Here is a 27,459-nt window from a genome sequence, read left to right on the forward strand (position 1 = left end):
CAGAAACATAAATTCCAGGGTAGAAAAAGAGCAACAAAGTAGGCATTTTGTAACTCTTGTAACCAACCCCAGGTCATTGAAGGTGGCTTAAATTTGGGGGAGGAGTCATGCCTCCAAGTCAAGCAACCAAAGATGTCCTGAAACCCACAGACAGGGCAGAACAATCTGGACATTTGAATACTGATCCACTGAGTGTTAATAAAACATAAAACAACAGGAAAATCGCTCTCTCCAGACCCACCCCTCCTTTCGTTTTCTGCTCTCCTATTCTTTGAGCCAAGATTTAATTAAAGTCCAATGAAAATAGATGCAAATTGTCTATGTGGGTAACTAGGATAGCAATGAAAGGGAGACAGAAAGAAAAGTTTAATTCCACATTTATTACTCAGTATGTGCCTTGTCCTGTGAAGGCCATAATCCTTATTCTCAAGGGGTTTTCAGTCTTTTGGAGAGAGGAAGACAACAGGCCTCAAATCCAACAAAACAGAGTAATAGCGTATCAAGCAGAACACAGTGTGATACAGGATGAAGCAGTACAGTTAAGAAGTACCAATTGACTGATGAGATTATATAAATTATCTTCTCGGTTTGACCCCACCCTACCTTGTCACCACCTTCCTCCAAACCGAACTCAGGCCAACATTTAACCCTCTTTGTCTTTGTCTGTGTGATGCCTGGGGCTTTTGTGTGTGTGTGTGTTTTTAAATATAAATTTATTTATTTTGGCTGCGTTGGGTCTTCGTTGCTGTGTGTGGGCTTTCTCTAGTTGTGGCGAGCGGGGGCTACACTTCGCTGCGGTGTGCAGGCTTCTCATTGCGGTGGCTTCTCTTGTTGTGGAGCACAGGCTTTAGGCACGCGGGCTTCAGTAGTTGTGGCACGCGGGCTCAGTAGTTGTGGCACACGGGCTCAGTAGTTGTGGCTCGCGGGCTCTAGAGCACAGGCTCAGTCGTTGTGGTGCACGGGCTCAGTTGCTCTGCAGCATGTGGGATCTTCCCGGTCCAGGGCTCAAACCCGTATCCCCTGCATTGGCAGGTGGATTCTTAACCACTGCACCACCAGGGAAGTCCTGCCCAGGGCTTTTGAAGCACTCTACCTTTTTCTGTTTCAGGTGGTTTCCTATGTATCCTTCTTCAATATCTAGGTCTGATGAAGCCATTCTTGCTTCCCTGGACCAAACCTTTGTGGTCCTAGCATTTTAGAAACATCAAGGCTACAAAAGAGCAAACCCTTCTGTTGGTTTTGTTCGGCAATGTAAGAGTCTAGAATAGGACACTGAAGGTGCTGAATAAATATTTACTGGGCGAATGATACTCTAATTACATTTTTAAATGATTGCACAGATTATCCCATGGCATCTGGTCTATTTCTGCAGGGAGACTGTGAGCCCATGGTTGACTTCCCAGTGTGGACCACAGAGAGAATCCCAGGTGCTCAACAGATGCCTGTGGAGTGACTGTGAGCTTGAGTCATTGCAAATCGCTACACGGAAAGGTGGAGGTCAAGACCAGCTTTGATACGGCGAGTTTAAATGAAACTGGAAGAAAAGGAGAAAGGGACATGTCTGTCAAGGTAATCTATTGCCATGCCTCCCCTGATCAATGATTGGAGATCTTCCAGCCTGAGAGTTCACATGGACTCAATGTTGTGCCAGCTGGTAACCGCCCATGAGAGCCAACTTAAAATTCCAGGAATTTTGCAAGTTAGTTAATGGTTGTTAAACACAACTATTATCGAAAATTAAGTTATACAAAATTTCAATTAAATAAATTATATTCAAAGGATAATAAATACCAAAAACACAGAAATTCCTCATTATTTTGCTGCATTATTATATGCAATAAATATTATATATAAAATGTCATTGTATATCATTTTATTATTTATGCTCTTGAAGTCATTTATGTCTATGTTTCTATACAGTAAATACATAGATACATGTTGTGCTTCCTAATTCTGCATTCAGCGATGCCATGTTGGTAACCTGAAATCAGATATGGTGGGAATATTTATAGCAATCAGCAAACACTACTAATCAGGGCTTATTTATTTGTTTCCAGAGAGCCGGTGGTTAAACATTTTCCAGTACAGCACTGAATATCTGATTTCTAAGCATTGTTTATCTGCAGAAAGTTTTGGGCTGTGGTGTGTCTGCACTACTTCTAGAAAATTCCCTGCTTCCTTTATGAGGTAAATCTACTGAATGTCCTGTGAATCTTAAGAAATATTAGTAATCTCTGAAGGAAGGGTGTTCTCCTAAGCAGCTCTGGGAAGGAGAGAAATGTCTTATTTCTCCTTGCTAAATGTAAACATCTTTAGCAGTTCTGTTCAACTCTGCTACCTGTTAGTGATGTAGTAATTTAAAAAGGTGCATCAGGGGCTTCCCTGGTGACGCAGTGGTTGAGAGTCCGCCTGCCGATGCAGGGGACACGGGTACGTGCCCCAGTCCGGGAAGATCCCACATGCCGCGGAGCGGCTGGGCCCGTGAGCCATGGCTGCTGAGCCTGCGTGTCCGGCGCCTGTGCTCCACAACGGGAGAGGCCACAATAGTGAGAGGCCCACGCACCAAAAAAAAAAAGGTGCATCAGCCATCCTGCTTTGCCCCAAAGAGAAAAAGCACCTCATTAATATTTAATATTTAATAACATTAATGACTGCCCCCAAGTTGTGAACTTCTTCATTAACTTCTCTAAATGTATATTAAAATCTCTCATCCTGCCCAAGCTCCCCCCCAGCTCTGGAGTTTTTACAATGTCAGCAAGTAAGCAGTCCCAGCTGTTGCTCCAGCTTCTTGAGGAAAGGTGGTTTTCTGTTGAATTGTGACATTTGGAGAAAATGTACCAGAAAGTTTGATTTGCCTCTGGGAAGTAAGCTACCACAGCTTCTGCAAACACACAGATAGTTTCCTTTAAGAAATAAGCCACCTCTGTGGTTTTCTTGACTATAAAAGGGTTTAGAACTTCTAAACGCTTATGGGAAAACTTATCCATTTAGGACACATAGGGACCTATGTGTCCTCCAAGTCCCATCCAGGGAGAAGCCTCAGACAATCCAAAGAAGGAATAGACAAGAAAAGGTTCAGAAATCAAAAAGCTTCTGCATGTCAGAATAGGAAGGGACACCTGTATTCCTTGGGTTCAATCCCCTCAGTTGACAGATTGGGAAGGAGAAGAAAAAGAGGAGAAAAGACTTGTTAAAGATTGTACACACCTGATGATGTTAACCAAAGGTGATAATTGAGACTCCTGATGGCTGGTTCAGCATTAGTACAAGCCCATGAAACACCCATTTAATCAGCAGGGAAGACCTAATGTCATTCTGAGCCTCTTGGAGTCATCCAAGAAGTCATGGTCTCTGCTGGCCCAGTGGTAGGGGGTATCCTACTCTCTGACTATGCACTACCCCATCATAGCCTCATTGACCCCCAGTTCCTCCATTTCCCCATTTGGGAGCTGAGGCTCTAGGATGAGTGTTCCACAGGTGTCTCTGTCTCATTTTAGGCGACAGTAGAGCACGCTGGGTTTAGGATCAGACAGAGGTTCTTGGCAGCCACAGCATGAACACTCAGAAAAGAGAAGCAACCACAACAAAAACCACAACAAAAACAATGGACTAATAATTAACGTCATCATCATTTGCTAAGGCACAGCCTAAATGGAGCTATAGAGATAGAAAGATAATTATATCCAAACCATTTCAGAAATTGTTTGAAAAATCAAACAATCATCACTCAAGTGTCTCTCCTAATCTAACCCCATGCTACCCATCTGGCCATACCCCTCTATTCATCAACAACCTTCACATATCTGCTTTCTTGGATGTGCTGCCCATTTTCCTCATACTTATTCAGCAGCAAGTCTATACAGCCCCATCACCACTTCCTGCAGGAAGCCTTCCATCATTACTCCAGTCCTCAGTGATCTCTTTGCTCTGACCATTCCTAGCACTTGCAGGTAGGAGGAGTGCTGTCCCACAGAACTTTCTGTGATAATGGAAATGTTTTACATCTATGCTATCCAATATGGTAGCCACTTGCCACATGTGACTTTTGAGCACCCAAAATGTGGCTAGTGGAACTGAAGAAATGAATGTTTCATTGTATTTAATTTTTTTTTAATTTTTGAATTGAATTTTATTTTTTATACAGCAGGTCCTTATGAGTCATCCATTTTATACACATCAGTGTATACATGTCAATCCCAATCGCCCAATTCATCACCCCCCCACCGCTTTCCCCCCTTGGTGTCCGTACGTTTGTTCTCTACATCTGTGTCTCAATTTCTGCCCTGCAAACCGGTTCATCTGTACCATTTTTCTAGGTTCCACATATATACGCTAACATACGATATTTGTTTTTCTCTTTCTGACTTGCTTCACTCTGTATGACAGTCTCTAGCTGCATCCATGTCTCTACAAATGACCCAATTTCGTTCCTTTTTATGGCTGAGGAATATTCCATTGTGTATATGTACCACATCTTCTTTATCCATTCGTCTGTCGATGGGCTCATTGTATTTAACTTTAATGCAAATAACCACGTGTGGCTTGTGGCTACTATACTGTACAGCATGGGTCTGGATATGAAATTCAGCACCCAATTATACTGTATTATTTCCTGTCATCCCTCCTTTGCATCTGATACCTCTGGCTAATACATCTTCGATTTTTCTACAATGCCTAGTCTATAGAAAAAATATGCTTGATTGAGCCCTACATGCAGAATACTAAAGGTTGACTAGATTTCAGACGTGCCTGAATTTATGTACTACGGCACCCCAAATCTCTTCCCCTCGTCGTTCTACACTGCTACTTGCTAAACTCGCTCTGTGGGTCTGGAGCCATACTGGACATGGAAGGTAAACACTAAGACGTACTGAGACTTTGGGAATTCCCTGGTGGTCCAGTAGTTAGGACTCCACGCTTTCACTGCCACGGGCCTGAGTTCAATCCCTGGTTGGGGAACTAAGATCCTACAAGCTGCGAGGTGTGGGCAAAAAAAAAAAAAACAAACACATACTGAGACTTGAAACTCTGGAGTAGCATATTATTATTTTGAATGAGTTACACTTAACCTCTCTTGTCTCGATTTCTTCATTTATAAAATGCCTATGATAACAGACTCTCCTTCCAAGAGCTGGTTGGGAAGATTAAGTTAATCCATCTAAAAAACCTGGCACCTAGTAGGTGCTCAGCAAAATTATTGCTGTGTGAGTGGTTGGATGAAGGAGTAGGAAAGAGAACAATTTGGCATAATCTCCGGTCCAACTTGGTTTCTCACTGAACAAATGCATTTGGACCTCCCAGGGGGCAAGTACTTCCTAGGAGCCCTCATAGGACTTCAGAGCAGCTCCCTTTTCTGACTACTCAGTAGTTTCTGACACACTTACTTCTCACGGAGGATTTGCTCCTAGCCCCGCACCAGTGCCATGATGGAGGTTGCTACAGAGAGGTTCTGTACAGTAAACATAAGGCTGGGGGATTTATGAGGCCTTTAAGTAGAAACATCAATATTTATGTAAAATTCATACTTGTTACTGACACCCGTTCTGGATGGAAGGGTGAAAGTTGCGAAATTCAATGGTTTTCTACAAGTAAAGGCATCTGAGAATCTATAAAGCCTTCCTTCTTAAGCAGAACGATACGGGCAGAAAATTCCTCTGTGAACCCAGGCTGCACTCCTTAACTTTTCCACCAGAATCAATGCATTTAATCCATCCTCCCCAGTCTCTACTCCCTGCTGTCTCTGCGACTTAAAAGTTGCCTGGACCAATCCAATGCACATGACCTGATTTGGCTTAGGGAAACAACTAGGTGGAATATGAATGGTTATCGCTTATACTAACCAAGCTGGGGTCTTCAGGTTCCTTAGCTAACATTTCCTGGTAGGAAGGAACATCGAGAAGGAGACAGGGCTATGAAACTGTTGCCATACACGGATTTTTCAGCATGAGCATTAAAGACAAACAAACAGACAAACTATATTTGAGGGAAAAACTGTATTTTTAACTGATACCTATGCTTATTGAAGTTGACTTAAAAATAAAACAAAGAAAAAAATTTTAAACACTCAGTCCCATTGTCCATGAAAACCACCATAACAACAACAAAAAATCTCAGGAATTTCAGAATCAAACTCTCTCTGCCATACTCAGAAGTAGTGCAAAAATACTTTTAGGTCACACGATTTTTTTGCCTTTGTTCTCAGATTATGACTACTAACCCAGCTTCAAGTCCTGTGTGTTTGTTAGTCGTAACTCAGACACAAGTGGTTCTATCTTCTTTTTAATATGAGGTATGATTGGCTATATTGTCTTATATATCTCCCCTCAAAATTCTATAAAGTCCTCTTGTACACCATACACCTATGACATTCCCAGTACCAATGGCCAAAACTACTTTATTTGGCATTGGTTTAGAGTTAATGGAACATTCTATATTAAACCTCATCACCAGCAGTTAACTTAGATCATTTGAGGATGAGATCATTTTAGAATAAGCAAACTATTTCTTCTGAAAAATAAAGTGTATCTAAAATAACAAAGATTTGTTTGATTTCTTGAGAAATGGCATGATATAGAGAAGAGAATGTGGAATTTAGCTAGACTTACATTTCATCCTCACCTCTTTCTCTCACTGCTAATGTGATTTCGGTCAAGTAACTTACATTCCAGATGCTAATTTTCTTCTCACTAAAATGTCATAGTAATGATACTGACATTACAGGGTGTTGGGTCCAGGTGGCACCTCTACCAATGCAAGTGTGAGAACCATAGAATACTTTGCAAGGGCTTCTCCCTCCACTTCTTTACTTATAGATGCATTCTGACAGCAGTTTTCCAAAGAGGTTCAGAAATAGTTTAAGCAAAGCCATCGCCATTGAAATAAATGGATAATACCCAAAGGTTCAACTTTGAAGACAGTGCTTATCTGGATGTATAAGCTCTGATTTACTTGCTAACAATACCATGGGGACCACTTAACCCTGGGGCTCAAGATTAACAACAACTGCAGCATCAAAAGCCGTGTATACCATTAGGATAAATTCCTTATTCACATTAACGATGTATGTGAATTCATTTATTCCTCCCTAGGACCCAATGAGATACATGTTATATATTTGTATTTAATAGCCTAGGAGGTGAAGTCATAGAGATTAAGTAAATTTCCCAAGGTCAAAAACTGAATATCAGAGCTGGGTTTTTTTTCCCAGACTAGTAAATGTTAATGTAACTGCTGAAGAAAAAAATATTTACATTATGATTCCTACTCTTTCTCAATTGTAAGGCTTCCCAACAATGGGTGAGGGTCTAGTACAGTTCAGAGAGACACAGGAGAAAATGTAGCACGACATATGCCAAGACGATGCACCTCTATGGAGTCAGTCTGCAGAAGGACACAAGGAAGCCTGATACTCAGATTCTGCACATTCAGGTTGACATCAATATGCCATGTACCATAATTCTGAGTGGCCTACTGTATCACTGCTATGACTATTTTTCTGGATTGTGGTTAATAATTAAAAATTATTCTTCCCCATTGTGAAAATATCCTTTGTTTCCAAAGGGTCAAACATGCTACAGATACGACCCTGTCATTTAAATTCAATTCCATTTAGCACATCCCATTTGGACGATTCTTGCTAAAGTCCAGCTTTTCAAGGCATGAGTTCAGGGATGAAGAGCAGGTAAGGGGCAGTCATGGTAAACAAGCGGGCTTGCTGTTACCAGTTACAGTCCTAGTAGGAAGTGGGAAATGGAAGATGGCTAACAGAACAAATCAAGAAACAGGCTGGATGAAATGAGGATGGAGGGGGTGAGGCTTCTGGGCAAGGCAGCTGCTCTGTACCCATTTGGACTTATTTCTGTTATTAGACACCAGATAAGCCCTAATGCAGCTCTGTCATTGTCCTGCCCCTTCCATGTCTATAGGCTGACACCTGAGCCCTTAGCTTTGTCTTTTAACCTGGAATGGGTGATGAAAATATCTCAAATGAACTTCAGTTTTTGACTGTGACACAGAGGAAGAATTCATCCAACTGGAATCAGCCTGGGATGACTCTGCGATCACTGATGGGATCACCCATTCCCAGGTTTGGGAAGGTTTTTGACTCTCCTAAAAGAAACAACATTCAGGGCTTCCCTGGTGGCGCAGTGGTTGAGAGTCTGCCTGCTGATGCAGTGGGAGAGACCACAGCAGTGAGAGGCCCGCGTACCGCAAAAAACAAAAAAAAAAAAAAAAAAAAAAGAAACAACATTCAGAAACATCGTATGACAGTTTAATGCTTACTTTGGGCTAGGCATGGAGGATGCAACAATAAGGAATGTCTAAAATTCCTGCACTCACACACTTCCATTCTACTGGGGAAAGATGGGCAATAATAAAGAAATCAAAAAACACAATCTCTCTATTTGTGATTAATACTAAGATGACAATTAAACAGGCTGATGTGCCAGAGAGTGCCAGGGTGTAGGTGAGATTAGATGGTCTCAGAAGGCATTTCTGAGGAGCTGCTATTTTTGCTGAGGCGTGAGTGATGCAAAGTTGCCAGCCATGCTGACATGTGGAAGAGATCCTTGCACCTGCTGTTTCCTTTGCTAGGAATGAGTCTGGGTTAATCAAAGTGTAGGAGATAGTAGTGTGGCTGCAAAATGGTGAATGAGGGGAGAACAGTAAGAAGTTAAGGAACAATGGCAATGGGTCAGTCATCTACAGTGGAGCAAAGAAAGAAGATTAGATTGTATTTTAAGGAAGAGGGGAAGCCATTGGAGTGCTTCAAGTATAGGAGTGATAAGATCTGACTTGGGTTTTTAAAATATAATTTTGGATAGATTTCAGGGTGACCAGAGTGGAAGCAGAGAGTGAGTTAGTAAACTGTTGGAGTGATCCAGATTGCAGTGGTCATGGGTAGAGGTGCTTTGAGTTAGAATGTGTTTTGGAAATAGGGACTTTCAAGGACTTGTGGATGGTCTGGACCTGAGGGTAAAGGGAAAAATCAAGCTCTCCTGGGATTTTGACTTAAGCAACTGAGTGGATATCAGTGTGTTTTATTGAATTTGGAAAAACTGGTCCAGGATGGGGGGTGGTGGTTTAAGAAAAGTTGAAAACCTGCTTCCACTAGTGGGTGTTCAGGAAGAATTCTGCTTGGCCACACCAAGTTTGAAATCCCTATTAGCAATTCAAGGGAAGATGGATGCTGAGTAAATAGATGGACACAAATGTCCCCATCCAAGAGGAGAGACAGGCCAGACATGGAGGTAAATATTTGGAAATTTGTGAGTCATTAGCTAATAGGTGAGAGTCAAAGTCATTCTTTGTGGTTGTCATTAGAGGGAGAAAAGAAGAAATGATGATAAGAGAGCTCATTTGGAAGAGTACAATTCTAGCTAACGTTTCTGGAGGTAACTGCCCAAGGTGGCAGCTCTCTGAGCTCTCTGTGCCCAGCCCCACCTCTGTGGGACTTTCCAGGACAGATGCTAACTGAAGATGGGAAGAAGTCCCCTTGGACATGCTTCTCTGATAGAACAGTGATCTTCCCTGTGAAATCGCCTCCTCCTGTCCTCCTTCCAGGGATGCAGACATCCCATCTGGCCAGGAACTGGGGCAGCCAGGCCCATAGGCCAGCAGACACACCTATCTCTTAGGCATGCCATCCTCCCCAGCTTCATCTTCACCCTCATCCCCCCAACCAGTAAATGTCTAGCTGGAATTGGCAATGAGATGCCCAGGGACTCACCATTCAAAGTCCCAGTCGGCACAGACACAGGGTTCTGAGACCACCGTCCCTGAGGAGTCTTGGCCCAGGGCACACTGAGCTCCTGGCTTGCGTTTCTTGAATATTTTCCTTTCTCCCATGATGCAAGGCTCCCCCTTAGGAAGGAAGTCCATAGTGAGAGAGGCAGAAAAACACAGAGATGGTGAAATAAACCAGCGTTAGCCTCTTCATTCTCTTTTCGTCACTCTATGCAGAAATCCCCCTCCCAGGAACCATTCAGGAGTTTCCAAGATTAAAAGGCTGGTCTTTTTCTACCCCGCAAGAGGAACACTATGGGAGGCTGGCCTATCACTGCCCCTCCACCCAACCTAGCCAGTGATGGCTACTTCGTCTTGTTTCTTCTCCACCTCCACAGAGAATGCAAACACTCCAGGTCATCCTCACAGACCACCCGGCAATTGCCCGAATGGCGTCAGCAGAAATTCCAGCGGAAAAGAACCCACTTCTGGCATATTTTTCACATCATCTTCAGAGTAAAATTGAAGTGGACCCAATAAGTTCCCTCTCTATGATAAACTACTGTGTGCAAGTCCTTATTCCTAGTCAAGGGCACAAAGAGGAGGATAATAATTTGTTGGTACAAATTATAAGGACCCAATAGTTCTGAAGAAAAAAGAAGTCTGCCTATGTTGCATAGCGCTAAATATCTGCCTTGCTAGAGCCCCTCACCTCCACCTCTCACCCCTTCTCTGTGGTCCTGTCCACACGCTCCTGGGTACTGACTTCAGGCTGGTCTGAGAAATGCTCTCATGCTTCCCAGTAAAAGGTGAGATGATCACATCTTTGGTGGGGTCTCCTAGTCTTCTGGGCTTACTTCCGCATGGGCAGCACTAAAATCCCAGGTTACCATTATCACCACTTCCCCAGGCTGCTCGGTGATTTCAACGAGTAGATCAGGATTCCAGGGTGCAAAAGGGTCCCAAAATATCACCTGCCCCTGCTAGACCTGGGTGTGTGGGTTCCAAACCCTCCCCCGAAACCCACCATTATCCCCAGATGGCCCACGACTTTCCTTCTGCAAACAGGAAGGTCCGATAGGACCGAACAGGGCTTGCAGTGGCCCCTCTTCCTAGGAGACAGGACCCCCGCCCGGCACTGTACCTGATTGAGCAGGCGCCAGGTCTCATAATCCTCTCTGCTGCAGCGCCGGCTGAAGATAGATCTGTAGTCCACCTTCACCAACTGCCATTCCGAGTGGAGGCTGAAGTGGCCAAAAACCCTAAGTGTTCAGGGGACAAATGAGAAAGGCAAGCAGATAAAGCCCCATAGTCAGTCACAGCGCCTAGTCTAGTGCAGCAAGACTGGAGGGAGACAGGGCTGAACTGCAGCCTGGACTTTAACGATTCCTCTAAAGCCAGGTCTGTGAAGGCTATTGAGGGGAAGTCCACGGACCACACAACTACAGCCAATTGACAAGGTATTCACTGTGGGTGTAAAACCAACTTTTTTTTTTTTTTTTTTGCAAAAGTAATATATGTGCTTTACAGGAAGGCTTTCAAATATAGAAAGGTATGGTGAAGGAAAAATCTTCCCCAATCATCTACAATCCTCTCCACAGGTAGACCTGCTCCTTGTATTTTCACATCTAGTCTTCTTCTCAAAGCAAGCACTACTGTTATAGCTACTGAGGTCCACAGGCAGGGACTCAAGAGTTTTCTCATCTGTAAAGTAAATTGTACATGTGTATGTTGGGAAGGGTGGGTGTGGATTAGCTAATCTAAAGTATGACCTTGCCAATTCCGACTGAATCTAAGTGTGTTTTAGTTGAAATTCTCATTGCTTAGTTCATGTGAATACCCCCCTCTTTCCCCCTGCCCTGAAAAATCAGTCGTCTCATAAGAGGAACTCATATTTATGTATAGCAAAGAAGCACACTTTCGGCGCGACTTAATCAATACTGACCTTTTCAAAGTCCAGCAGTTGATAGCCCTATAAACATGAATGATCAATCATTTCTAGAAAAACAGAAAAAAAGACTGATCTTCCATACTCCACTCAGGTGGCATGTCTCGTAATTACAATGCAAGGCATCTATCAGAGTGATGTAAAGGGGAGACCCGTCATGCCGGGAGCCAAAACCCACCGAAGTCTTTCAAGGAATCGGACAGCTTCCATTCCAGCAAGAATTAATCATGCTCACAGCCCTGGATTCTCCTCTTCCCAAGTTCAAATATCCTCATAGTGACACCTAAGAGACTGACTCTCCTCAAGGGACATTTCCTTCTTCTATCTGAAAGATGAGGATGCTTTGGGAGGGGTGGAGCTAATTAAAATTGTGAAATGGAGAAAGAATTGTTTTGTAGATCACACAACTTAAAATACACCTTAGGAAATGATTTTTAATGTCCTATCATTTACTCGTTAAATAAAGCTTTTTAGAGCTTTGACTGAAAAAAAAAAAAGACTAAACAGACTTTGAGGGAGTGACTGTGGGTCTCTCCTTTAGTAAAATCGTATGATCTTTGCATGAATCTTACCTCAGCCCTGAGTAGTAGGAACCAAGAGGCTAGAATACCCTGGACTGTGTGGCCAGTACTGCGTGGGATACCTGCCCTGACGTTCTCTCTATTCTATTGCATTCTTGCTATATTCATTGGTCTCCAAATCCAATACATCCATGCCAGGTGTACGCTAAGGCATTTCTCCCATTTAGTTCTGATTCAGTTCACGGAAAGGTCATGAGTCAGTCAACTTTTAATCTTTAACAAAACAGTTATCTCATAAAAAGTTTCTATTTAAGAGAGGAGAATAAGGTTAAAAGCTCATCAAGAAAAAATAAACAGTGGGAGAAACCTTGATAAATGTCTTCTTCCCTCTCTATCCAGCCTATCCAAATCCTCCCACATTCGAATGCTACCTCCTCTAGAAAGTCTTCCCTGATTGGAGTACTCTGGGTAGCAGGATATGAGTGATGCTAAACAAAAAACAAAACACTCTACCTACTCCAAACAGTTTACAGTTATTCTATAGATCACAAAATACATCATGTCAGATGAATCCCATTCCTTTCTATGAAAGGATTACTAGGCATACAGAAGAAGAAAATATGAGGCACATGATTTACCCAGATATCAACAAGGCATCTGATGGTCTGCTGTAGCAGTCTTGAAGAAAAGATGAAAAAACATGAGCCAGGTGCTAGTAAAATTATGTGGCTGAACAGTACCTAATTAAGGCATTAAAATCAACCAGGAGGGAGGGGGTGAGTAGTCAGCTGCAAGGTTCTGCTGTCTGCTCTTTCTCGTTCATCATTTTTATTAATGACTTGACGACATGAAAATAATGGTCATCATTGGAAATGGCATTTTCTGATGACACAAAGCTGGAAGAACAGTCAATATGCTTGATGGCAGAATCAGGACCCAAAAAGGTCTTGACAAACTGAAGAGACAGGCTGAGTTTAATAATATATGACATAACAGGGAAAAATATCAGGTCCCTCCCTGGCAACTACATAAGTACTGGATAAAAGAAATGGGGCTTGGTGCAGCTCAGGATACATAATAATAATGATGATGATGCAGCTTAAGATTTTTGTATACAATGTAATTAATATAAGTAAACACTTCAGAGAGACCAGAAATACTTAAGGTAATCTTAGAATGCATTAATGAATGCAGAATTTTGTATATTCTCTAGAACAAAAGAGGAAATATCCTGGTCTGTTTTACATTAACTACATAACAAAGGAGAATTGTACTTAGTGTTGGATGTCACCATTCAAGAAGGATACACGTGAGTAGTACATGTAGGGGCTTTGGTGGTGGTAGTGGAGTTTGAATCTCCTGAAATTTGCAATAAAATATGTTTTTACTGGCCTGTGTGTATTTATCTATGGAGACATTACATCTCTTTTTATCAGATTTTCAAAAGGGTTCACAGTTCCCAAAGTTTAAGGACCACTGAAAAAGAGAGGGACTCAGACGATGTACTGGATGAAATAGTGGCTCTCCAAAGAGACATGACCATGTTCTATTCCCTGTAACCTGTGAATGTGACCTTATTTGGAAAAAGGTCTTTGCAGTTGTGAGTTAAGGATCTGAAGATAAAATCATCCTGGCCCTAAGTCCAATGAAAAGTATCCTTATAATAGATACAAAGAAGAGAGACATACAGAGAGGAGAAGGCTATGTGAAGACAGAGGCAAAGATGAGTTATGCAGATACAAGCCAAGGAACACCTGGGGCCATCAGAAGACGGAACAAGCATGGAACGAATTCTCCTTTAGTGCACTAGCGGGAGCGCGGTCTTGCTGCCACCTTGACCTTGGACTCTGGCCTCTAGAACTATGAGAGAATAAAGTTCTGTTTTTTCAGCCACCCAGTTTGTGGTAATTTGTTACAGGAGGCACAAGAAATAATACAAATGGCGATATGATTTGAGACCACTTTTCATCTACCAATCCAAGCAAGGAGTGGTATAAAACTATGGCTGGTTAACCTGGGGATGACTTAGGAAGGGGCAGTGGAGGGAAGATCAATAAATGGGCACTCTAGGGAGATCTCATGAGTATTAAAAAATAACAAAAAATAAAAGTGTAAAAGTTTACAAAATGTGAGAGATCTTTCTAATAGAAAAGTTGCCCACACAGGAAAGGAACGGCTCAGGAGTTAGTAAGCAGAGAACGTCAAGCTCAGGCTTAACCGTTTCCCAGGGCTGATGTTAAACAGGATGCTGGCATCACCCAAGTATGTGTGGCCTAACTGACCCCGAGCCTCTAAGGATGTCCATGTCATTGGCCTTCCCGGCTTTTAGGGATTTCTGCTTCTGATCTAAGGGCTCATTTCAGAACTGAACATAAAATAGAGGCTCATTCAGAACTTGTGGACTAACTTAGATTCTTCTCTTCTACAGTTTCTGCAGGTGCATTCCTTTCACCAGTATTTCTTTAGCTTCTAACCCAAATTTCCTTACACCATGTTTTCCAGGTCCTTCCCCAAACTGTAAATTGATACACTGATATTTCCACTCAGGAGTTGGCTAGTATGCTTTCCCACGGGGTCATTTTCCTGGGCCAGATGAAATTTTTAAACATTTAATGTTAGGATTATGAGCTCTGTTCATTTTCTCACTGGATCCCAACTAAAATTAGTAGGGTAAAACCCCTTAGTAACTTTCAGACATTGATGTACTCCCGTCTCTCCATCCACTCTCAGCTCGTGGTGGGCCCCCTCCTATAGGGCATAAGTGACTCTGATGCAGGGTCTCTCTTTTGCAAAGATCTGGCTTCCCTAATTCTGTTCAGTACTGGATTCATTCACTGCTCTTCTGATTGGAGCTCATGGAAGAAGAAGAAATGACAGAAACACAGCAAACTAAGTCGGAGATACAATAAGGACTAACTTAATTTCAAGCATTTCTCATCCCTTTTCATAACTACCCTTAGAACAGATGTTAAAATTCACAACAGGATCTGTAGAAGTGAGAACCCTGCAGAGGAAGTCAGAGGGATTAGAAACCACATCCGTCACTTTGAGGTGATAAACACTGACTAGATCCACCTGGTCCCGGATTGGAGCAAGAGAAAACCTAGACTGTTTCTAAATAATAATACAAGAAATCAACTTCCCAGATACAAGCCTCTCATCTCCTGGAAATGTTCCTCTAAGCTTATCACCAGTAAAGCAGGGGCAGCATATTCGTCCCACTTGTGGTAACTTTTTGGGAAACAAAGTGATTCATAAACGAATTGAATACAAAAACTCAAGAGATGGCTAGGGTGGAGGAACCAAAGATGTGGAACATCTCCAAAAGGATAATGTAATTCCCCAAACAGGTACTACTTCTTTTAGAAAGTCTTCTGTGACTGTTCCAATAATACTGAGCTCTCGTTCCTCAGAAACTCAAATGGTCCCGTTATCTCTAGACTAGAGGATCTCCACTGTCTGCATCAGAATCAACTAGAGAGCTTGTTAAATATAGATTGTCCCACACCCAGGCCTTCTAATTAGTAGTGTTGGGTGCCTGATCATTGCATATCTAATAACTCCCCAGGTGATGTTGATGTTGTTGGCTCCAGGACCACCTGTTAAGAAACACTGCTCTAGACCACTTATCCAGAATTTAATTTTCTTATATTTTTGGTCAAATTTGTAGCAACCAATTAGAAAGCTTTGTAAGGCTGGGAATGTTCTTATCCTTCTTTGGACCACATAAAGCTTTTCAACTATAGTTGCTTGACAAAGAATGGCTGATTATTGGGTACCAATGGAACAAGGCAATTTGAGAGGGTGGCTTCATTTTCAAGTCTTTGGCAAAAAAGCTAATTTCTAGCGTGTTCAAATTCACTGTCATCCACAGTCCCACTTCCTTGCAATTACCAAGATAAACTATTTTGACCTCCTTCTTCAGAAATGTATTCCCAGTCCCCCTTCTTAACTCAAAGCATATTTTCATCAACATAATCAAAACCCCAAGATAATGTATGTGAAAATCTTGAAAACTCCCAATTGACAATAAATATTCATTACCATCGCCATCATTCTCATTGCTGGGACCCCCACAGACTCATACCCAAGGCCCTGCTCATCAAGAGGTTTCGATGGGGTTGGCTCAAAATTCCTTTTGCAAGGTAAATACTAACCTAGAATGCACGGGCTTTGTCGTGTGTGTGTGTGTGTGTGTGTGTGTGTGTGTGTGTGTGTGTGTCACCTCCTATAGAGCCTTGCAGAAAGGCTTATACATAAATACACATGACTGTCTGGAAACAGGTAGCCTACCCTTTAGTTCCCCTGAAAAAGTTACTCCCCACCACAGAACAAAATTAATGAATTCTCAGAGCCATTTTTCACAATATGGATTTTCAGGAAAAATCTATTAAAATTTATTACTTCTTCTGTTTTTCTTTTTCTTTTTCCCTTGTCACCTGGATTTTTTTTTTCATGAGAGTTTTTGGCTCCACACCAGATTCACCTTCTTATTGGGCTTTACAAACCTGAGACCATCTCTCTCTTTCTATTAAACTCCTCTGTTGCTATCTGTCTGCACTGCTAATGTGACTCTGGTCACAAAGTGTCCTCTTGTGTGACTGTTTAACTTTGAACATACAGGTGGTCTGGGCACGGTGGCAAAAGTAGTAGGCAAGGAACTAGAAGACCTGTCTTTTCCTAATCCTTGTCTGCCACTAAATTAGCTAGGTGACCTTGAGCAAATCACTTCATCTCTCAAGCTTTCAGCTTCCTCACAGAAGATAATTTTTTTTTTTTTTTTTTGTGGTACGTGGGCCTCTCACTGTTGTGGGCTCTCCCATTGTGGAGCACAGGTTCCGGACGCGCAGGCTCAGCGGCCACGGCTCACGGGCCCAGCCGCTCCGCGGCATGTGGGATCCTCCCGGACCGGGGCACAAACCCGTGTCCCCTGCATCGGCAGGCGGGCTCTCAACCACTGCGCCACCAGGGAAGCCCACAGAAGATAGTTTTTAAGCAGTGACACGCATACTGAAAGAATGGGATGCAAAAATAGTCTAGGTGGAACATGGCTCCTTAAAGACGATTTCCAAGAGTTTATGTTCTTTCAATCCCTATGTCTACCTCCAGGTAGACAAGCTATCTGTCTCCTGGTGACCCCATACACAAAGGATTTATCAATTAGAGTCATTCATCTTTGTCTCCACGGGCACTTCTTTCATATAACAGATGCTCAATAAATAGTTCTGGGTTGATTAATGGGTAGAATTAATCTATCAAAACCATCCACTTCTTCCAAAATTGGGGTAATAGCTCTATCTACCCTTATCTCTGGGCCAAAGAACATGGCTGAGTTGTGTGTCCTTTGAGGTTTAGGAGGACTAAAACAATCCAGGAGAAAGAGCAGCAGTGTCTCTACCCCTTGTCATCATGGTCTGTGCTAGGATTCCCACAAACAACTGTGATTCGCTGGGACCCTAAATAACACACCCTCTCTAATCCACCATCCAGACCTGAGTAAACCTTGTGGGTAGGGAAGTGATTAATTTGAGGGAGGGAGGTGGTTTACAAAAATAAAAGACTTCCTTAGAATTCCATCCACACAGAGGGATAGCTACTCATTAATTAAATGATTTCAAAGGGGATCTTCATATATAATTGCTATAATTTAGGTGGAAACAATGCCACACTAAATGTAATTAGAGGAGCAGGCTACGTACAGATGTTTTCGTCTTTACAGGAGAGCAACTCTGGGTTACCTGATTCTCCCCTGCATAGTAACCTGGTTCTTTTTTTGACCTCCAAATACACCAACTTTTATATACAGTTATAAAAGCTGAAAGAAGTTTCAAGGAGACAGTGGTTGACCACAATCTTTCCGCGAGGAAAAGAACAAGAATTCATCACTAGGAAACCACTGGAAATATGCAAAAGATATAACCAGTAGTGAGTGGGGAGTTAGATTTGCAGGATGTCACTGCAGACTGACCTTTGAGAGAACATCTGGTGGAACTCCACTAGGATAATACTGTGTTGTCCTCAAGCTGCCCCAGGCCCTCCCCCTTCCCTTATCCTCCTCAGTCACTCCAGCACCAGCACCTTGAGCTCCTGTAACCCCCACCTCTCCCATCTCTGCCTGCCTGAAGAAAACCTTAAGAAAGAGAACAAGGCCACAGCTGACTCTGCCAGTTTCTTCCTGACTTTCCTCTTTCTGTTACTGCCTCAACTGAATTCTCAGACATCAGGCTAGAAACCTCTGCATTAGCAGAGACTCAGCCCTCAGTATGTCTTCTCTCTTAACCTCTAGGCTGACACTCAATCCTTTTCTTACACTTCTACAAAATCTCTCACCTTCACCAACTCCACTTTTATGCCACTCCTATGCCCTGATACTAATAATGGCCACCACTGATAGCATGCTTATCAGGTACCAGAGACTCTGCTGAATGTTCCCCGGCTATTATTATCCCGAATCCTCCACACAAGGCCTGAGAATCTTAGGTGTAGCCTTTTCAGATGAGGAAACCGAGGCCCTAGGGCCGTGTTCAAAGTCAAGATTGAGCTAGGCTTCAAATTGACATTCATGGGAGGCCTCCTCTGCCGGGGCTGCCTTTCCCAACATCTGATCTTGTCCAACTCCTACCCATTCTGCAAGTCTGAAGTCAAATACTATGCAGTAATGCTTGGAGAGGGGGAAAGGAGAAGGAAATCGTTTCAAATCTAAATATTTTGTAGTGACCATTTTGATTTCTCTTTTAAAAACCAAAACTAAGCAGATGAGGTGGGGTTTTTTAAATTTATTTTTCTTATCATTTTAAAATTTTGATTGAACAGAGAGAATATCATCTCAATGGTATCAGCTCTTTGGAATTAGTCCAGCCTTTGTATGGGACCCAGTATGTAGTCAATTTAAAAAATGTATTAAATGTTTTTTCAGAAAACATATTCTCTATTTGTTGTGTGGAGGGCTGCATATATATTCTCTTAAATCAAGCTTGCAATAGTGTCATTCATATCCAAAACCACACTAACTTTTGGACTGCCTGGTCTGTTGGTTTCTATGTGAAGTTTATTAAACTATTCCCTATAACGTTTCCAATCTTCCATTTCTCCTTGAGTTTTCGTAGGTTTTTGTATTATGCAATCATGGCACTCTGCAGGTTTTGAGATTTTTCTATCTTCTTGATGGATAATTCTTTTGGGTTTTAATTTAAATGCTAACGTTTCTACTACATGCTCTGTGATCTTTCTTCCTTCTCCACTCCTTTCCTTCTTCGGAAGAAAAAATGATCTCTTTCCTCTGAATTTTTGTAGCATTTTTTCCCTATGTTTTGAGTGTCACCCTTAGCGCAGTGAAAGGTTACGCAGTGAACAGTTCTTGGAGCCAGGAGTCCAATTCAGGCGGCTGCTGCTAATGTTCTAACACAGTTCTCAGCACCGCTTTCAACAAGGCTCTCATATCCCCACTTGAGCATTTTGTGACTCATTAGCCATCATTTGACTGCACAGTGTGGCACAGAGGTATGGGCACAGGACGGGGGGTGGGGGGCCCTTAGGCTGCTTGCATAGAAGGCAGAAAACACGATGAAATATATAAAACTGAAAGCACAGCTGGAGGAAGTAAGAAAAGAGAAATAGGCAGAGAAGCTGTTACCTAGAGAGCTCCAACTATGGCCCAATTTGTCTCAAGGTCTAAAGCACTTACTATGTGGAGAATGAGGTACTTGAACCTGAACTACGACAATCTTCATTGGCTTGGCCTCTAGTTGGGAGTTCCTGGGCCGTGGAAAAGAGCAAACAGAACTATTAAGTCTTAGTACTCAAGACTAAGGGTCCTTAGGGCTAAACCTTTGGCCCAACCCCTTCACCTGCTAGCTGGGGAAATCAAGCCCCAGGTAAAGTAGTGGTCTGCTCAAGAACACAAAGGACTAGAACCCAAGTCACCTGAACCCCAATTTTTTCACCAACACTGACTGCTTTTCATGGGGATACCTTTGCAGCTTGCAGGTTGAGCCATGGTGCGCCACATGTGACAATAGTACCACGAGCAATTGCTGGAAGAACGTGATCACATCCAGGGCTATGGTTAACCAGGGGAGGCTTCAGACAAGACCCACTTTCACATTTTGCTGGCTTTTCCTTAAGGCTCCTGTGTCTAAAGAGAGCTCTGGGTTTTCCAAGCTCTAGCCTGCAACTCTAGAACTATAAAAGTGTGCTACTAGGTTCTTCTAAGAGAGGATTTTCTTTGATGTGCTGAGATCTGTCATTCCTCTGCACAGTCTAATGGGCAGAATGAGTCATCAGGATGACACAGACAATGATGTATTCTGGGTTCTAGGGAAATGAGCTCCCCTCCAGAGACAGCTTAGCTGCTCTCATCAAGGCCCTAAGGTGGGTGAAGGTCAGAGATACTATGGTGACGGAATCGAAATTGGACTTCATGGATGGCCAGCAGGCTGGAGGGCAGGCACAGACCTTCAGTTCACAAATGAGGGGGACATCCCTCTGGGTACCAGGGAAGAGGGAGTCTCCCATTGGTCCAGGTGTTGCCTCCACATTGACATGTAGATAAACGTGCCCCAAATCAAAGGCTCTGCAATGACCCAGACTGGCTACTTGCAATTTCCCCTATCGACACATTGGATTTATTTCTCATTCTTCTAAGTAAACAATTAAACCAGCTGTGGGTTCTGGTGAGTCACACACCATCTTCTCTGCCACCTCCGTCCAGGACTCAGAATTAGCCATTGCTAGGAAACCGCAAATCCCAACTCAATCCTTTTACTCCGCCTCAACTCCTTTCACTGGCTGGATGTCATTAATTTAGGAACAAATTATTAGAAACCTGAAAAACAGTTCTGAAATACCTGCAGATTTATGATAAAGTCATTTCACAAAAGGTCACAGGTAACCCTGCTATAATTAAATCTTTCATTAATTTTAAAAATACGCAATAACTTACAAACGCAGCATAAATTAACCAGATGACCTTGAAAAGATTATTTAGAGCACTGCTTCATCAGAAGCCACTATCTAGCAATTTCCTGAATTTTTATTTTATGAGTGGGATTTGTCTTTTTCCATTCTTGTCTTTGATTGGGTTCTAGTAGCCTGCTTATTTGAAATGATTTAGTATTAATTTACTCAAAGCATTAGTCAGCACTGGGGAGTGATGGTGGGTAGTTATGACTCTCCCTTCCTCTAGGTCATGACCTCAAAGGTAGAGCAAGTGTGACCCACACAATCATCTACACGTACCTAAATGCAGCCTCTACTCTTTTGTTATCTGGAAGCTGCTTTTTATTTCATGAGTAAATTTTTATAAATGATATAAAAAGAATGCATTCTCATAAAAAACTGAAAACTAGGGCTTCCCTGGTGGCACAGCGGTTGAGAGTCCGCCTGCCGATGCAGGGGACACGGGTTCGTGCCCCGGTCCGGGAAGATCCCACATGCCGCGGAGCGGCTGGGCCCGTGAGCCATGGCCGCTGAGCCTGCGCGTCCGGAGCCTGTGCTCCACAACGGGAGAGGCCACAACAGTGAGAGGCCCGCGTACCGCAAAACAAAATTAAATAAATAAAAACTGAAAACTATAAATATTTATAGTTGAGAAAATAAAAACCCCACTGGAGGTAAACACTTTTAATATTTTGTGATATTCCCTTCCACTCACTGACGGTGTTCTTCTTTCTCAGACTAAGAGATAAGCAGTAATCAGAATCCACAGCCAGAGGTTAAGTTTTTGGAAGTTACAGGTAACCCTGAAATCTTTCTCGCCCTGTCTGTCTGTCTGTCTGTCTCTTTCTCTCTCTCTCTCTCTCTCTCTCACACACACACACACACACACACACACACACTACCACCACCACCACCACCATTAAAACTCAATTGGATTATGGAAAAATATTCCATAAATATTAGAGCTGAAATAAACCTCATACAAAACTGACCTTTCTTCTGTAGGGAACAGAAGAGGCTGCAGAACACAGCAACTTCCCATCAGCAGAGACCTCGGCTATCCTGTTTATGTCTCAGCCCAGCTCCCGGAGCTCTCAGAACAATGCCTAACTTGTAGGGGGCACTCCATACATATTGTTGAATAAACAAATGATCAATGTTCTTGTAACAGCAACTTGACACATGTGGATTCCTGAGTCCTCCTGCAAGTGTTCCAACGAGTTCGGCTCTCTCTGAAAGGCCTAGGCTCCCTTACGCCTCCTTTGCCTCCATAGGCCCTTCCTCTCCGCATCCAAGGAGGAAGCTGCTGAGGAGCGATTTCATATCAAAGCAGAAAGAGCGGTGTCCTGGAAAGGCCAGGCTTCGAGGCCAGCAGTAGCTGGTCTCCAGAAATTCAGGCCACGTCCTTGGCTTTCGGTGTGCATCCACGCCACCTGACCGTTTTCCCATTAGGGTATAGAAGGGATTAGTAGTAAAGGAGGTCAGCGGCTGCAGGGGAATTGCATTGAGTGAAAGTGAGACATGAACTAGACCTTAATAGAAATAGGCAGGGAATCAACAGCCAGGAGTCCTGCACACAGAGCCTGTGTTAGTTACACGATATGATGTTGGGTGAGACGGTGAAAAGAGGCAGGGATTAAAAGGTTTGAAAATAAGTACCAGGAGAGAAGAAGGCAAGACTGAAAAAGAGACTAAAAGGCATTGGACCTGAAGAGGCAAAAGAAAGAAAGCTGATTTTTAAATGCACTGAAAGAAATCATTCAGTGTCCAAACAACTTTGACTCTTTTCTCAAAACTTAATAAGCTCCTTCAACGGGTTTGAAAGTTTAAAGTACACAACAATGGGAGTGTGGTCTGTGAACCTGTGAAAGATGAGGCAGGAGTTGGGTGATGAAGGAGAACCTAAGAGATGGAAACAAGAGGGAGAAGATGGATGTTCAAGATGGGATCTGAGCGAGGAGGAAATATCTGGGAGTCAAAAGAACTGTAAAAGAGCGGGGGAAGGAGAGGCGCCTAGTTTTCCTCTGTCGTTATATTTCTCAGTCTCCTACTTTGTGTCAAATCCTGAACCAAGAGATAAAAAGAATCAGGAAAAAGATAAAATTCAGCCCCTTCTTTTAAATAGTTTTCAGTTCAGGCCAATAGTATTATTCACTCTCGATGTATCTGCTGAGCCCCAATTATGCACAGGCCTCCATGTTCAGGGCTGCGGAGGATGACAAATAAGACAGTTGCCAACCTCATGAATCTTTCAGACTAAAAAACACCTCAACTGCAGAAATGACCAATATGTAAAACAGTTAGAACACAGTGCAAAAATAAAGGTGACAATGCCATTTCACCATGATCCAGCAATTCCATTCTTAGGTATGCAGCTCTGAGAACTTCTGTGTATGCGTTTGGAGGCATATACAAAGACAGGACAATACTGTTTGTAATAGTGCAAAACTGGAAACAGGCTAGATGTCCACTGACAGGAGAATGGAGAAATAAATTGTGCATATTCATGTCACGACATAACGCCACAGCATTGTGTGTCTGGATCAGATGGATTTGTCCCAAGACAGATAATACTGAGTGACAGAAGCATGTAGAGGAATGACGGCATTCAGATAATTACACATTTAAAAATACACGAAGCAATACCACATATATTTCTATGGATAATTAAACATGTATTAAAAGTATCGACAGACATACTAGAAGGATATACATCAAAGTCACATCAGTGGTTGATCTGTGTAGGGAGTGAGGGGAAAGGTTCTGAAAATGGGCAATACCAAGAAAGCCAACTCTACCTGGGATGCCCTGCTATTTATTTTAAAAATCTGAAACCCAAACGATGACGTGTTAATATTTATTAACTCCAGTTTGTTGGCACGCGGGTGCTCATAATACGATTTTTGTACTTGACTGTATTTTTAAAACTTTCAAAAAGAACTGTAAGAAAACAACATAGGTATGAAATTATGGATGTAGAATCTACACTGTGAATCAGAAATTCAGAATCTTACAGGAGCCAGGAGTGCAACTTAAATGAACAATGAGTAAGCTGACGCAGCTGGAGAAGTCATGCACATCAGATGAGAGGTAGGGGAAGAAATAGCACACGCGATGGAAACTGTGTGCAGCTCCAGCGCCCTGTAGGACTATGGGCGTTTGGGCTCAGTGCTGCAAGATGTTTCTGCCTGCAAATTTTAGCTCCATTAAGAAAAGTGAAGGCCAAACTAAATATATCTGTGATCCAAACACTGAAGCTTAAGATAGGAATTTAATGAAAGAAAATAAGTAAGAGCTGGAGGAATTGTGGAGGGCTTCCTGAAGAGGTGTGACTTGTCTGTAGGGTTAAAATAAGACATGAGGAAACTTCCTAACTATTTCACATGATTTGTCTATTCAACATAGTCAGCACTCCATATCTGCCAGTTCCACATCCACAAATTCAATCAACCATGGAACAAAAACATTAAAAAAAAAATCCAGAAAGTTCCAAAAAGCAAAATTGAATTTGGCACACACTGGCCACTATTTCCATAGCCTTTACACTGTTAAGTATTATAAGTCATCTAGAGATGATTTAAAGTATGGGGAAGGATGTTCAAAGTTTATATACAAATACTATGCAATTTTATATAAATGACTTGAGCATCCGTGAATTTTGGTACCCACAGGGGAGCAGGGCGTTTCCTGGAACCAATCCGCAGCGGATACCAAGGACATCCATAAGACAGTACAACTGAAGTAGTTTATGGATATGGGTAAGTAGTATGGATAGTAGTTTGTGGAGAGTTTCTAAGTTTGTAGAAATTGTGTCAACAATTCAAATGGTATTTATAACACAGCCACAAAAGATTAAACTCCATGTACCCTCTTGTTCAGAGTCAACAAACTATAGCCAGTGGGACAAATCTGGCCCAAGGCCTGTTTTGGATGGCCTACAAGCTAACGATGGTTTTTACATTTTAAATGGTTGGGGGGAAGTGAATGAAGGAACATATTTTATACCATGTGAAAATTCACATTTCAGTGTCCATAAGTGAAGTTTTATTGGAACGCACTGATGTCCACTCATTACATGCTGTCTATGGCTGCTTTCACACTAGATCAGGAGGGACACGTAGCTGCAGCAAAGACCCTGCAGCCAGCAAAGTCTAAAACTCTTTACAGAGACAGTCTGCTGACCCCTGCTCTAGTTGGCCAAAATTCTTCCCTGAAGGTGGCCCGTTTCTTGATCATTAGACTCTGGAGGCTGCAAACATCTCCAATGTCACTCAGTGGAGGTTATTTCACTTAATTCTCACAGTCACACGAGGAACCCCAAGCTCAGAGGGAAGGTAAGACCTCTAAGGTCACAGGGATACTAAGTGGCAGTCTGAGCACTGTCCCTGGAGTGTGGACCTCCAAGACCTATGTTCTCAGCCATCACCCCATCCCACACAGCAATCCATGGGTCAAAATAAGCCTTTTCTTCCCAGCCTACTGCCAGCTGCCAGTACCTCCCAATATCACCCAAGCCCCCTATGTAGGCATGCATTCTGCTTTTGTGTTCCTTGGCCCCAACTCAGTGGGCCTCTGAATGGATGGCAAGTCTGGTGACAACCTGAAGGACGTGAATCCAGCAGCCAGCCTGAGAGGCGATGATTGGGGAGTTTCACTGGATTTGCTGATACTTACTTTGGGCAAAGTAAAATCAGACTCTTCTGGCAAACAACAGAGAATTGAAAAACAGGTCCATGGAAGCAGCACTGCTTCATTTCCAATGACTTTATCGGATGTAGTTACTAGAGGCTAAACAATGTATTTAAGCTCAGGGCTAGGTCTCCGTGTTGCTCCAAGGCTATATTTGAGAGCATGTCCACTGCTAAGCATGAGGTGACGGTCTCTGAAGTAGAAAGAAGGTCTTCACTTTTTTCAAACCTCCGCAGCTTTGGGGTTTGTATCATTTTCTAGGCAAAATGTGATCTCTCCCCCTTCCCTTTGGCTATTAGCTCTGCTGGCGGAACAATGGATCAGAGATTTATGCCAATTAGAATCGGATTTATACAGGGACTCAGCGAGGCAGTTGGCCCTAGACAATTTGCTGAGAGCATCTCTGGCCCTTCTCATCTCTCACTCTCCCCTGTACAGGCCAGGCAAGTTCACATTCCTACCGTTCCATGTTTGCTCACACTGTTCCCCCACCTAGAATACCTTTGCTCTTCCCTCTCTGCACAGACACAAAGCCCTACCTAGCTACTCTATTTTTAATCTCTTCTTTGATATCCACTGGCAACTACAATTTGTCCTACCCCCTTACCATTTACTTGTTTTGTAGTTCTTTCATGTGTTGGTCATATTTTTTCAGAGGGATTGTGTTTGAATGGGTCTGCTGTGACTTCGTGTCTGGTAGCACAGCAGGTACCCATCAATACTTAGTGAATAACATCCCCGCCTCTCTTGCCCCAAACGCCACAGTCCTTTATTGAACAAACCTTGGAGAATTCTAGTATCTTTCTTCAAATTTCAGCTCTGAGCCTAAGGTTTGCAACTCACATTCCTTGCTCTCCGTTTTCCTCTTACTGAGTGTGTGAGCTGAGCACTTAATTTCTCTGAGCCTCAGTGTTCTCCTCTGCCCAAGGACAATAATCTGATCTACCTGATGGGGTTATCGCAAAATGTCAGTGAAATCAAGTTTGAGAGACAGCTCAGCAAGATACCTGACACAAAGGAAGGTATGGGACAGACACAGGTTGGCTGCTGCCCACTCCTGGTAAGAATTTATCTATTCTCTTCCAGGGAAGCTGCACCCCTCCCTTTGGGGATTTGTTTCCCCCCTGGGAGGTTGCCAGGTTCTCCCTGGCCCCCCGTGAAAGATCAGCTAAATCACAACCAATTGGTTAAAACACTTCATATCAAGAAAGAATTTCAAATGTGGCTTTGAAGCTGTAGGAAAGCAGTGTTTTTCCATCTGATGCCACATCTGAGCCAAGCAAAAAAGAGCTCTCCTTAAAGTGCTAATTTGGGGGCCAATAGTGGACCAAAGAGTCCCAAGGGCTCTAACAGCCACAGGCACCTCGTCAGCTGGAGAGCCACTGCCTGAGACAGCAATAGGCCCTCCGGCTTGTCAATCATCCAGCCCTGTTCTCAGCCTTAAGTAATAAGAACGGTCACATTTCACTGTGAATTAGACTAGACTAGATGGTTCCTGTCAAGGTTACCAGGGAGATGCTGAAATAATAACATTTGAAAAGACAGTGGAAAACAGAGGAATAAAAGCAAGCAAATCCCATGCCTGCAAGCTGGGAACTGTCCCTCCCACACAGATTCCCCTACAAAGCCACGGCGTTA

The 27,459-nt window shown here is 42.8% G+C and overlaps 1 protein-coding gene across 1 annotated transcript in view; it reads right to left on the minus strand.

Moving 5' to 3' along the window:
- Positions 1–27,459, minus strand: part of SORCS3 (sortilin related VPS10 domain containing receptor 3) — a 576,395-nt gene that overhangs the window by 37,608 nt on the left and 511,328 nt on the right. Inside the window, exons 15-16 of the mRNA XM_060033570.1 lie at positions 10,871–10,988; positions 9,731–9,864 (exon numbers count right to left, since the gene is read on the minus strand). Of these exons, the coding sequence (XP_059889553.1) occupies positions 9,731–9,864; positions 10,871–10,988 (252 nt within the window). The remainder of the gene's footprint in view (positions 1–9,730; positions 9,865–10,870; positions 10,989–27,459) is intronic.

This window comes from Delphinus delphis, chromosome 16, assembly GCF_949987515.2.
Source record: "Delphinus delphis chromosome 16, mDelDel1.2, whole genome shotgun sequence".
NCBI lineage: Eukaryota > Metazoa > Chordata > Mammalia > Artiodactyla > Delphinidae > Delphinus > Delphinus delphis.